Genomic DNA, 13,831 nt, shown 5'->3' with positions numbered 1-13,831 from the left:
CTCGGACTGGGTGAATCGCGACCGAGGACGTCTCACCTTCCGAGCGACGCAGGTGCTCACGGGACACGGCTGTTTCGGTCGCTACCTGCACCTCGTCGCCCGGAGGGAACCGACACCGAAGTGGCTGCAACGATGACACGGCGGAGCACACGCTCGCGTACTGCCTCGCTTTTGCGGAGCAGCGCCGCGTCCTCGTTGCAAATATAGGACCGGACTTGTCGCTTCCGACCGTCGTGGCTACGATGCTCGGCAGCGACGAGTCCTGGCAGGCGATGCTCGACTTCTGCGAGTCCACCATCTCACAGAAAGAGGCGGCGGAACGGGAGAGGGAGAGCTCTTGTTCCCCCCTCTCGGCGCCGTCCCGCCGCCGCCAAGCCGGGGGTCAGAGGAGAGCGTTTGTCCAGCTCCGGCCCCTATGAGGAGGCAGTCTCCTCCCGGTGATGGTCACGGGGCGACCTAAGGCGGTTGAGGCTAGGTTTAGGTTTAGGTTTCGGTTTAGGTTTCGGTTTAGGTTTAGGTTTAGGTTTAGGTTTAGGTTTAGGTTTAGGTTTAGGTTTAGGTTTAGGTTTAGGTTTAGGTTTAGGTTTAGGTTTAGGTTTAGGTTTAGGTTTAGGTTTAGGTTTAGGTTTAGGTTTAGTTTTAGGTTTAGGTTTAGGTTTAGGTTTAGGTTTAGGTTTAGGTTTAGGTTTAGGTTTAGGTTTAGGTTTAGGTTTAGGTTTAGGTTTAGGTTTAGGTTTAGGTTTAGGTTTAGGTTTAGGTTTAGGTTTAGGTTTAGGTTTAGGTTTAGGTTTAGGTTTAGGTTTAGGTTTAGGTTTAGGTTTAGGTTTAGGTTTAGGTTTAGGTTTAGGTTTAGGTTTAGGTTTAGGTTTAGGTTTAGGTTTAGGTTTAGGTTTAGGTTTAGGTTTAGGTTTAGGTTTAGGTTTAGGTTTAGGTTTAGGTTTAGGTTTAGGTTTAGGTTTAGGTTTAGGTTTAGGTTTAGGTTTAGGTTTAGGTTTAGGTTTAGGTTTAGGTTTAGGTTTAGGTTTAGGTTTAGGTTTAGGTTTAGGTTTAGGTTTAGGTTAGGTTAGGTTAGGTTAGGTTAGGTTAGGTTAGGTTAGGTTAGGTTTTTTTTTTTTTTTTTTATTAAATACACCCGTCCTCACAGGGCGTTGCGTCCTACCTCCAACATAATCGGAGCTTTAGCTGCTAAGTTTAACATTTCTTACAATTCTACTTATTTCTTATATAATATATTATAATATTTACAGGACTTTTATATGTACATTGTTTGATTTTTTATTCTTACAGTGATTTTTACATCCTATTTTTAACTATTTGTTCTTAAACTCTACATCATTATTTATCTAATTCCCTTCTCTATGCTACTCTATAATATATATCACTATATTATGATAGCATAATTACTTGCTACGCTGTTTTGTTTCTGTTTATAACATTTTGAGCGATTTCGATACAGAATTTTAAAAACATGTCTCTTTCTTTACTGTTTAAGATGTTTGGTACATTTTCCCTTACAATGTTTTGATTTATTTTATGTCCTAATTCAAACCTTTGCATTGCAGGTATTGGGCAGTCGAAAAGGATGTGTGGGACGGATTCCTCTCTTCCTGGCTCGCATGCGCACGATGGGCTCTCTTTGCACTTAAAGCGATTCAAGTACTCCGAGAACCCACCGTGCCCTGTCATAATTTGCGTAATTATACCATCGATTTTTATTTTGCGGATCATCCGGTACGCCGTCACAGCATCCGGGAAGAATATCTTTGTGACCGACGCGGTTTCTCCAGTTCGATATCTGCGATTCCATTCGTCAAGCGTCGCAAGTCGAATGCTTCGCTTGGCGAATGAGACCGGGTACAGATCGTAATCAGGTCTTCTTTTGGAGCCCAAAGCGGCACTTTTGGCAAGCTGGTCAGCTCTTTCGTTACCCTCCATCCCTGCATGAGCCTTAATCCAGAATAAGGTAACAACCTTACCCTGAAGAGATGCTGTTGTTAATTTATCTCTGCTCTCTACTGCAAGGGGATGGAGGCAACTATGATTTATGACCGTTTGTAGAGCTGCCATTGAATCACTGTAGACTCCAAAAGAAGACGCTGGATGTCCGAGAATTACATGTGTGGCCTTGCATATAGCCAGAAGTTCAGCCTGGTAGACGGTGCAATACCCTGGGAGAGCAAGCTTGAAGGCTTTTATTTCGGTCTCGCTGTTCCACACAGACAAGGCAGCACCGACTTTGCCCTCAATCCTGCTCCCGTCAGTAAATATACGAATTTCAAAGTCACTGTTTTGGTTGAGCTGTTCCCGATCTACCAGGCTCACGAGCCTCAGGCTGATACGCTCAGCGGGATGTGGCGCCTCAATGGCCGGGGCCACTCGCTCGATCTCCCTGTCCCCCAGCTCCAGCCGGGGCACTCCCCTCTTGGCCTCGTACAGTGAGGCCGCCTCACGCACTCTGAGATCAAGGGGAAGTATCCCAGCCAGTAGCAGCGCCGAGTTCAGGGAGACCGTTCGATAGCCCTTACAGATTTTCTGCGCTATCCCACGCTGGACCACTTGAAGCTGTTTGATCGTCGTCAGCTTCTTTGCCGCCGGTGCCCACACGCTAGCAGCATACAGGATGATCGGCTCTATAGTAGCCGTATAAATAATCCTAACTATATCAGGGTTGAGACCCCAGCTCACTCTCGCCGCTCTGGAGAGTAGCTTATATATTCCAGTAGCCTTCCTGCAGACATTCGCCACGTGAGTGTTGAAAGTCAGCCTGTCGTCCATGGTGACACCAAGGAGTTTTATTTCCCTGGACATGGCAATGTCTATCCCTCCCATCTTCAAGCGTGGGGTGTCGTGTTTAAGTTTTCTGGTAATAACCATCGCATTTGTTTTTTGGGGCGCAAATTTAAGCTTATTTTTGACACCCCACGTCCGAACATGTTCGAGAGCGACATTGGCGCGTCCTTGCACCTCTAGTGCGGTGTCACCATCGAAGACAAGCACGACGTCGTCCGCGAAGGCCTGACCATACTCACCCCAATTCTCTAGGCTTTTTAAGAGAGGGTCCAGGAGGAGGTTCCACAAGATTGGTCCTCCGATGGAACCCTGGACGCACCCCTTGGTAGTGATTTTGGTGCACTCCTCTCCCGCATACCTAACCACTATCTCTCTGTTCCTCAGGTAGCTATCAAATACCTTCCTGAGGTTCAGTGGGCACTTTTCCTCAGCCAGTCGGACTCGTATAGCTGGCCACCAGGCGCTATCGAAGGCTCCCTCTATGTCCAAAGAAACCAGAACAATTATTTTCTTTTCATCTAATTTCCTGTGAATGTGTTGCATTAGATTATAGAGGGAGTCCTCGGTGCTTCTCTGGGGCATGAATCCGTACTGGCGAGTACTCATTTTAGGCAGTAGGTGAAATTTGAGGCGTGACACCAACATTTTTTCATATATTTTGCCTAGTATTGGCAGTAGACCAATTGGTCTATATGCTTTGGGGGTGGTATAGTCAGTCCTTCCCGGCTTTTTCAACACCACGACCGTAGCCTTCTTCCAAAGCTCTGGAAAGTGATGGTATTCCAGACACTTGTTCAAAAATATTAAAAATGCATCACTGTGGTTTCTAATGACGTGTTGGCAAATATCTGCAGTAAAGCCATCCGCTCCCGGGGCTTTTTTCGGGTTAAAGGATTCGCTGGCCTGTTGATAGCTCCGCCATCGTGAATGGTGGGTCGCAGGGCTCAACTTGCTTGCCATCATTCACTTTTTCGGCTTCGGCTCGCGTTTGACGGTGGTCACTATTTTCGGCGTCAGTGAGATCGTCTGGATAGAAGGTCTCTGCCAGAAACTTGACAGAGCCCTTCTCATCCAGAACCTCCCCTTCCTTTACCAGCGGCTGATCCTCCTCCCTATTCGTTGTCCTTCCGATCACCCTGTAAATGCCCTCCCGGTTAGGTTAGGTTAGGTTTTTTTTTTTTTTTTTTTTTTTTTTTTTTTTTTTTTTTTTTTTTTTTTTTTTTTTTTTTTTTTTTTTTTTTTTTTTTTTTTTAGCGCGTTCCCCTAACGAGTAAGTGTCAGGGACATTTTTAAGGCTTTTTGGCTTGTTTACTGTTTTTTATTTTATTTGGTATACAATATTTGAAATTGTATATTAGATTTGCGATTGAGTCAATTACTATTTTTATTGCATTTTATTTCCTTTGTACTTCTTTCTAATTTGTACTTCTTTTTCTTTTCTATTTACATTTTTTTTTTTTTTTTTCATTGCATTACATTTTCCTTAGCTCTCTTACAATATTTTACTCAAAATTTAGCGTTATTTTTTACGTCATTATCGCATCATTATACTTTATTTGTTAACATTCTTTATACTTCCTACTAATTTTGCATTTTATCGAATAATCATTACATTTTCATATTATCTAGTCTTGACAGTAAGTTGTTCCAATTTTGCCTAATTTATTACATTATTATTGGATTATACATTATTTATTTACATTTTTTGTAATTCTATTTTACTTTCAACACTTCAGTATCAATTCTAATGCTAGATGTCACTAGGAGCTTAAGCTGGCGTTGTAGTGATTCTGCGATTTGTGTGTGTCAAAATTTTACATTGTATATATCTGCATATTCCAAATACACTTTTATATACAACTTATTTATTTATCTTGACACAATACTGTACAAAATCAAACTCCATCCAACTGCTTCTCTCAGCACCCTTCACATCATTTCCACAGTCCTCTTTTTGTTCCAGATACCCGGCTACGGCGGCATTCCTACTGCAGGGTTCCGTGCAGCGGACCCGCCACTCTAAGGTAAGTGTTTCCTTTTCCTTATCCTCCAACTCTTTGGTCCACCAAGGAATCTTCGGATTTGTTTTACATTTTATTTTTGGGAAGACCTCCTCGTGCGCCTCGATCACAACTGCATCATACTCGTTTATGGTATTCGTTCGTTCTTCCTCCGTGTTTGTCATTTTCAATCTTTGAGTGTCAAGATTTTTGTCCCTCTTGAATTGGGTTGCCTTTTCAATAAAAGGTAGCCAATTCACGTCCCTGGTGTTACATTTCCTGGTTGTGCTCGCCTTAGGCATGTTTCTTGACCCTTCCTTCGTTAGAGTAAGCATGATACAGTTGTGACCGGAGCAGTAAGCGACGTGGACCACACTGCTAAGCACCCCATCTTCTCTCACAATCTGAAACGTTGGTACGCCACCGCAGCCGAGCATCCCCAACCGACTGTGACTGCGGGATGGTGTGCCATGCTGTCCTCTGTGGTCGCCCTCAGCAATAAGCCGTCGCAGCTCTGGCTAGCGCATCCCACTTCCGTCGCACTGGGCACTCATCGCTAAAAGCGTTGTGCTCGGCGTTTCCCACCTTAGCGGATGCGCAGTTTCTACATGTAGGGGCTGCACCGGCACACCACTCCGGGCACTCGGTCTTCTTGTGTGGACCTGCACAATGGCTGCATGTCTCTTTCTCTTCCCTGCAGAAGCGTCTGGTGTGACCGTACCCCAGACATTGGGAGCACTGAACCAGTGGAGATTTGTCCGACACATGAATCCTCTGCATGTCAATCTGGACCGTTCCTTTCTCCACAAGCCTGCCCCACAGCCTCGGGGAGACTTTTAGGACTATATGGTTTGTGATGGCGTTCCTTGATTTTCTTTTATATTTTACTACCATCCTGTCCTCATCTTCTGTCAGCCCCTCAAAGATCTTCTGGTTCTGCTTCCTCAGCGCCCCCACCACCTCTTCTTCTGTGTTGTAAGCAAGGACGTCCTTCAGAATAACCAGCGGATCCTTGTTTTTAATTTCTTCCGCTTGTAATAACCCTCCCGCTTTGTCCAGCCTATCTTTTACTTTCTTCCTGTCCGCTTCACTCCTACATCCTATAATCACTTTCCGGTCCCTGGCTTTCCGAACTCTATCTATCATCACTCCCCCCTCTTTGGCGTTTATGACTTCCCTTATTTTGTTTAAGACTTCCTCCCCTGACTCTTGTTCGTCACTGGAGGTGACTATGACCGAGTGCAACGTTTTCATTTCTTCGATGTTTCCCTTTTTTGGGCCCGCCGCTACACTCGCGTATGTTGCCCCTTCCAGCGTTTTCTTATGTTCAGTCAACATTCCTTTTAATTCTTCCATTTTTTCGTTATTTTCTTTGACTAGTCTTGTATGTTCTTCCATCCTTTTAGTCAGTTCATGGCAGTGTGTCGGGGAGGGGATGGGAGGGGTCAGGGGGTGTAAAGAGCCCGTCTCACCCGTCCCTACTCCTTTCTCCTCCTCTTTCTTTCCTCTTTTTTGATTTTCCAATTCTTTATCCAAAGTTTTGACTATTTGGTACAGTCTATCGATTGTATTCAAGACTCCGTCCTTTATGTCCGTCCTCAGGTTTCTGGAGTTGGCCAGATAAGTCTTCGCCTTGCAAAGACAGGATTTAGCTTCAAGAGCCAGGGTTGGGTGTTTCTCCCTTGTTGGAGGTGACGTAACCAGGTCTATTTTCCTGGTTGCCTCCTTCTGGCTGGATTTGATCGCTTGGATCCTTTTTTGGGAGGGTTGGACTTCTATTTGTGCTGCCTCCTGGCTTGCCTCAATATTTTCAATACTCCGCCTTACTGTTGACGGTTTGTCCACTATGACTTCCAGGTCTTTCGGGATAGTATTGTCCATTTGTGACACCATAAGAGTGTTGTTGATCTTTTTGGTAGGGGTGTGTATAGCAAACATTATCGGGGAACGCGTCTAAAACTAGTGTGTAAACGTGTGTATGTGTATTTTGTTAAAGAATATAAATTTGTCTAAAGTTTATATGTTTCGTAGTTATAGTCACAGTTCAGATAAATTATTTTAAAACTACCACTAAAGAGCGTCAAAATATCACAGGCGAGTCAACTTATTCTAACACACAAAACATCACTAAATACAATTCAGAAGGTTTCTATTTAAATTAATCGATTGGTTTTTTTTTTTTTTTTTTTTTTTTGTCACTCTTTTCTCTGCAAGGGTGCAAAGCTTTGAAGGCTGGACATAAGGTCTTTCATTTTTGTTACTTAATCTAGGGTCTTCTCAGGCATTCCGTCCTCTATTACCATTCCAGTTCTATCATTTATCCCTCTCGTACTTTCGTTCTTCTCATTCATACTTTAATTCTAAACTTAACTTGGGGTCTAGGATGTTTTAGGATGGGCCGTTTACTTTTATTACAATTTCTTAATCTACATAATAATTTACTTACAAGTTTTCTTACTGACTATATCTTACGCTATACTTAACTACTATTTATTTTAACTTATTCCATTAATGCTACTCTACAATATACTCACGATATTGTGATAACATAGTTTCATTCTTTGTTTTTCTTATTTACTATTTTTACTATTTGTACAGCATAATCTATAAACAGTTCCTTAACATTCTTTTCAACTATCAATTTACACAAATTTTCCTTATTTACAGTTATATTTATTTTGTTTTCAAGCTCGAACCTTTGCTTTCCAAAAATGGGACAACTCGTCAGCAGGTGTTCGACCGTTTCTGGCATGCCAGGTTCACAGGCACACGAGGGGTCCCCCTTACGCTTGAACCTAGCCAAGTATTCGGAGAACCCTCCATGCCCCGTAGTGAACTGGGTAATGTGCCCAGTTATCCTCATTTTTCTTACAGTGCTGTACGCCGCTACTGCATCCGGAAAAAATATTTTGGTGACTGATGCTCTGTCACTATCCCGATATCGCCTGTTCCATTCGTCAAGCGAGCCACCCCGGATGATTCGCTTGACGTATGAAACGGGGCACAGGTCGTAATGTGGGCTCCTTTTCGACAGCAGAGCGGCTTCCTTAGCGAGTTGATCTGCTCGCTCGTTTCCCTCCAATCCCGCGTGTGCCTTAATCCAGTATAAGGCAACGGTCTTATTTTGCAGTGTGCATTCTTTTAACATTTTTCTTATGTCTACGGCTAGTGGATGGAGGGAACCGTGATTTATGACTGTGAGGAGTGCCGCTTTGCTGTCGCTAAAGACCCCAAAAGTAGACCCGCTTCGGAGCTGGGCTTCCTTAACCGCATAGCTCAGAGCCAGGAGTTCGGCCTGATAGACGGTACAGTAGGGTGCGAGAGCAAGCTTGAGGGTCCTTATCTCGACCTCACCATCCCAAATGGATAAAGCGGCCCCGACTCGGCCCTCAATCTTGCTCCCGTCCGTGAAAATTCTCACGTCAAGATGGTTGAGATTGTTGTATTGTTCCTCGTCTACCAGATTGCCGAACTCCAGACTCTGTTGCTCTGCGGGATGAGGGGCATCCATCGCTGACGACATTCGCTCGATCTCCCTGTCCCCAAGCCATGACTGGCATACTCCCTTCTTGGCCTCAAATAGAGAGGCTGCCTCTCGAACTCGGAGATCCAAAGGGAGTATCCCAGCCATTAACAGTGCCGAGTTCAGGGAGACCGTGCGATATGCCTTACAAAGTTTTTGAGCGAAGCCCCTTTGGATAACATTTAGCTGTTTTTGGACCCCCAGCTTATATACTGATTCGTGCCACACTGCAGCCGCGTACAGCACCGTAGGCTCTACTACCGCCACATATATCACCCTGATAACCTCAGGACTCAATCCCCAACTAACTCTAGCTGTGCGTGCGAGGATTTTATACATCCCGATAGCTTTTTTACATACATTCCTAACGTGTGTGTTGAATGTGAGCTTATCGTCGATAGTGAGCCCCAAGATCTTGAGTTCTTTATAGGTGGCGATCTCCGTTCCGCCCATGTTCAAGCGTGGTGTGTCGTACTTAAGCCTCTGCGTTATTGTCATCGCACAAGTTTTGTGCGGCGCGAATTTGAGCTTATTTCGGACGCCCCACGCTTGAACATGTTCGAGGGAGGTGTTTGCCTGTCTTTCTATTTGCAGTGCAGAGTCTCCATCGAACACCAGGACCACATCATCGGCAAATGCTTGTATGTATTCACCTCTGGCTTGAAGTTGGTGAATTAATGGGTCGAGGAGCAAGTTCCATAAAATTGGGCCTCCGATGGATCCCTGCACGCAACCTTTGGTAGTAGCCCTGTCATATTCAGCACCTGCGTAGCGCACTGAAACCTTTCTGTCGCTGAGATAGCTGCTGATGACCCGTCTCAAGTACTCCGGACACTTTTCCTCAGCCAATCGGACCTCCAAAGCCGGCCACCACGCGCTATCGAAGGCTCCCTCTATATCCAATGACACTATTGTAATAATGCGTTTTTCCTTCAGTTTCTCTTTTACATGTTGCATTAGTGTATAGAGGGAGTCCTCGGTGCTCCTTTGGGGCATGAAGCCGAATTGGCGAGTACTCATCTTCGGTAATAGATGGTACTTGAGTCGGGCCACCAGCATCTTCTCGTACAGCTTTCCCAGCACAGGCAAAAGACCAATCGGCCTGTGCGATTTCGGTTCAGTGTACGAGTTCTTTCCCGGCTTCCTCAGTATCACCACTGTTGCCGCTTTCCAGATTTTCGGAAAGTATCTATGTTCTAAACACTTATTGATTAGACCGAGAAAGAGTTTTTGGTCTAGGTCTATTGCATGAGTGCATATATTGGACGTGAGTCCATCTGCCCCTGGTGCCTTCTTTGGGTTAAAGCTTCTTAGAGCATGCTTGAGTTCGTTAACAGTAAACGAGGGTACATGCTCATCATGCACACCTTCGCTTATTTTAGCCCTCCTTCTGGTTTCGGCATGCTCATCATTATCCTCCTCTTCCCGGTCCTCCGGGTAGAAGGTCTCTGCCAAGAGCTTTGCTGACTTTTCAGGGTCCAGCGGGGCTCCATCCACATCCGTTAAAGGGCAATCTTCCTCCCTTGTCCGAGCTCTACTCATCACCCTATATATTCCCTCCCAGACCCCTTCCCTGTCCTGCTTCCCACAGAACTCCTTCCAGCTCCCGGCTTGGGCCTCTCTAACTTCCGACTCATATTTTTCTTTTTGTTTCAGGTACTCATCAACCACGTGTTGTCTTCGATCCTGCGCTGCGTTCCTGATGCGGCGTCTCATCGTGTTCGTCTCCTTCCTCATCTCTGCGAGCTTCTCCGACCACCACGGTATGGTAAGTATTTCTCTGCTTGTCTTTTTTGGAATTGATTGTTCACAAGTTTTTGTTATTATGTTTGTATATGTATCGATTGCAGATTCTACTTTTGTTTTATTGTCTATTGTATCTATCAAAGTTGTCATATTGTTATCTAGCAGTAATTGGGCCATCTTCTCATGAAACAGGCTCCAATTGGCTTTTTTAGTGTTAAATATCCTAGTAGTTCTTTCAATTTTGATGCTTTTTGATTTTTGGAGTCTAATATTGAATACCATACCGTTGTGGTCCGAGCTCACTAGGTCTTCATCGACTCGCCATCCGTCTATCAGGTCCAGCATGTCTTCAGTACAGAACGTCACATCCACGCGGCTTTGGTACCTCTTACCTCCTCTGATCGTATCAAATGTCGGGACATCTCCCTCGTTTAGAATCTGTAGGCCCAACTCTCCGAGAGTCCCCATCAGTTGTTCTCCTCGTGCATCATCTTCCTTACTCCCCCACCAGGTACTCTTGGCATTCGCGTCACCTCCAAAGATAAGCCTTTTGGGTCCCGTTTTTCTCTCTATCCTTTTGATCTGTTCCAGATAAGACTCTATGGGCTTGTCTGGCTCGAAGTAATAGGACACCAGCGTGATCTCCCAGGCGCTGGTCCGGATCCCCACCACCACGATGTTATTGGTGGTGAGTTGCGGGTACTGTATCACGTCCAAGTCGTGATCAAAGACAGCTATCGCAGCTTTGACAGTCCCATCTCCTTGTGCAGTGCTTTGGAAGACCCTTACGCCCCGGAATCCTTTCATACTCCTTGCCCCGCCCACGTAAGGCTCTTGAATTAAGGCTATTGCAGCTTTCCGAGTAGTGGCTTCAATGGCCAACTCAGCGGTTGCTAATTTTTTCCTTTGGAGGTTTGCTTGTAAAACTCTGTAGGGGGGTGATGGGGGTCCATTCTTTGGTCTAACTTTAGCAGTGGTATTCCACTGCTCGCCGTGCTATATTGTCCCATTTTGCCATTACGGGGCACTCCCTACTAAAAGCGTTGTGTGCTGTGGTTGTCATATTTGCCTTCCGGCAGTTACAGCAGGTAGGCTCTATGCCTGTCAGTCTGTCCGGACAATCGGCCCTCATATGTGGTCCGCCGCAATGGCTGCAGCTTGGTAAAGCTTCTTTACAGAATTTCCTGCTATGTCCGAACCCCAGACAAAGGGTACACTGCACCAGTGGCGTTTGGTCCGCCACTCTAACTGGTTGTATATCAATGTGCAGCGACCCCATGCTCAGGGCTCGGTTCCAGATGGTTGGGGACACTTTTAGCACTACGTGGTGGGTGTGAGGGTTACGGGAACTCTTTTTATATTTTACCTCTATCCTGTCATCCTCTTTGTTGAGGTTACGGAAGAGGTCTTTATTTTTGCTTCTTAAGGCTTTTTGGAGGTCCTCGTCGGAATGCATCTTTAAAACATTATAGAGTATCAATAAGGGATCCTTATTTTTTATCTCTTCAACGACGAGTTCCCCCTCTGACTTTTTTAATCTTTGCGTTGCCTTTGTTCTCTCTTCTTCTGTTCTGTAACTCATTATAACTTTCCTGTCTTTAATCTTCCTCACTCTTTCCACTCTCACCCACCCTTCATCTTCACTAGCAGTTTTTCGGAGTTCCGTGAGAATACCATCGCCTGTTTCATTTTCGTCTTTAGATGAGACCATTATTGAATGTAATGTGGTGGATTTTGGGGATTGCCTCCCCGGCTGGGATACCACCACATCCGCATAAGTCGCTTTTTGAGTCCTGAATATTTGTTTCAGCTCTTCCATCTTCTCAGAGTTTTCTCTTAAGAGACTGCAATTTTCTTCCAGTTTTTTCTTTAATGCATTTAAGGTCTCATCCTGACCTTTATCCTTTTCCTTGGTCTCTGCTTCTTTCTCTTTATGCGTTCCCTTTTCCTCTACTTTCTGCCCCCTTATAACTTTTCCTTCCGCCTCTTTTACAAGCTCATAAAGCCTTTCTATTGCTTGTAAGACTGCCATTTTTATATCAGTCTTCAAATTTCTCGAGTTTTCAAGATTTAATTTGGCCTTACTAAGACAGGCTCTAGCTTCCGCAGTCTTGCTTGGAAAGCCTTGTATTTTTTGTTTTTGGGGGGCTTCAGATGGCTTTTTTGTGGGAGATGTTGGTGTTTTCAATTTTATGGCTTGGTCGGCCTTGGCTAATTCCCATTCTCCCACACTTCGTCTTACGCTCCTTGTAATATTTGGGTCATCTGTATTGGATGATCCAGCATGTTCTGCGTTTTTCGGAGGAGAGTTTAGATTTTTGGTCACTGGGGTTCTAATATTTGCGTACATCGTTAATTTTATTTTTATTTTCCTTGCAGTGAGGACGCGTCAATATCACGTAATATAATTACATAAACAGGACGTCACAAAAGGTTTGTATAAGTTATATAAGGGACGGTACAAATAAGCAAAATAAAATAAATAAAAAATTATATCTCCGTTTTTTGTTTTTTGTTACAGATTCCGTCAGGCTATACGAGTTCTAGACTCGTCGAGTGTCGGTAAGAAGGTTTTTTATTTATATGCTTGTGTGTGTGTGTGTGTGTGTGTGTGTGTTAATGTGTGTGTGTATGTGTATATGTGCGTGAGTGTGTGTGTGCGTGTGTGTGTGTGTGTGTGTGTAGGAATGTATGCAAAAAAATTTTTGTTATTGAAGCGCACAAAATTTTACTCTACCTAGAGTCAGTATGAGAATGTAACTAGGTAGGTATTTTTACAACTTAAAAGATACACGGTCAGTCAATTCGATTTCGATCTTATAATGTAAAGTTTTAAGTTTCGACTCTACGTAGAGTCTCCACCTCTATCCAAAAAACTGCTCCAGACTAAGCCCTATTTCATGCAAAAAACCCCGTTACTGTAGCTCTTCCCGTTCGCGAGATAAGGCGGTTTATTTAATTTGGGGGTTGCTACCCCTAAAGTGTCCTTATACTACCTATTTATGAGTATGCCAAAATAATAGTGAGGGAATACATGAAGGGACATTAGTAGCATCCGGTTGCGCTGGTTGAGGCACAGAAACCCGCGGTGCTGGTGCTGGAACGAGATCTACTAAAGAATGCTCGACGAAAGCTGGCTTAATTCTGTCGACACTGACCGTCACCTGTTTCCCTTTTACATCAATCGACCACGTTTTTCCGTCCTCGGCTCTAGATATAACTCTATGAGGACCAGAGTAAGGTGGTTGCATTGAACGTCTAACCGAATCCTCCCTGAGCATGACATGAGAGGCAGTGGAAAGATTTTTAAATATGAAAGGTGATGGTTTAGTGTGGGAGGAACATGGAGTGGGACGCAATTTAGACATACGCTGTCTTAACTTTACGACAAAATCCGTCGGGTCCTCGAAACCAGAAGGACTGGGAGGTACTAACAGTTCCCCTGGAAGCGTTAATGTTTCTCCGTAAAGCAATTCCGCTACTGTTGCTTGTAGATCTTCTTTAAAAGCCGAACGCATTCCTAATAAGACCAAAGGTAATGCATTCAACCACGAATCATCATAACACATCAGAGAAGCCTTTAATTGTCTATGCATGCGCTCCACGAGCCCATTGGCACAAGGGTGGTAACTAGTAGTGCGTATACGTTTAGTACCACATAAATTAGTAAGGCGTCTGAAAAGGTCCGACTCGAACTGTCGTCCCTGGTCGGTAGTGATGACAGCAGGTACTCCGAATCGAGCAATCCAACCGGCTACAAAGGTGCTTGCCA

At 44.6% G+C, this 13,831-nt stretch overlaps 1 protein-coding gene across 1 annotated transcript; it reads right to left on the bottom strand.

The window, feature by feature from the left end:
* Positions 1-1,407: 1,407 nt before the first annotated feature.
* LOC119628875 (uncharacterized) lies at positions 1,408-3,396 on the bottom strand. The gene has a single exon (XM_038012837.1). It carries the CDS (start codon positions 3,394-3,396, stop codon positions 1,408-1,410), a length of 1,989 nt encoding a protein of 662 aa, XP_037868765.1.
* Positions 3,397-13,831: the final 10,435 nt, after the last annotated feature.

This window comes from Bombyx mori, chromosome 1, assembly GCF_030269925.1.
Source record: "Bombyx mori chromosome 1, ASM3026992v2".
Classification (NCBI taxonomy): domain Eukaryota; kingdom Metazoa; phylum Arthropoda; class Insecta; order Lepidoptera; family Bombycidae; genus Bombyx; species Bombyx mori.
Note: the sequence above shows the minus strand (reverse complement) of the source record. Positions and strands in the feature narration are given on the sequence as shown.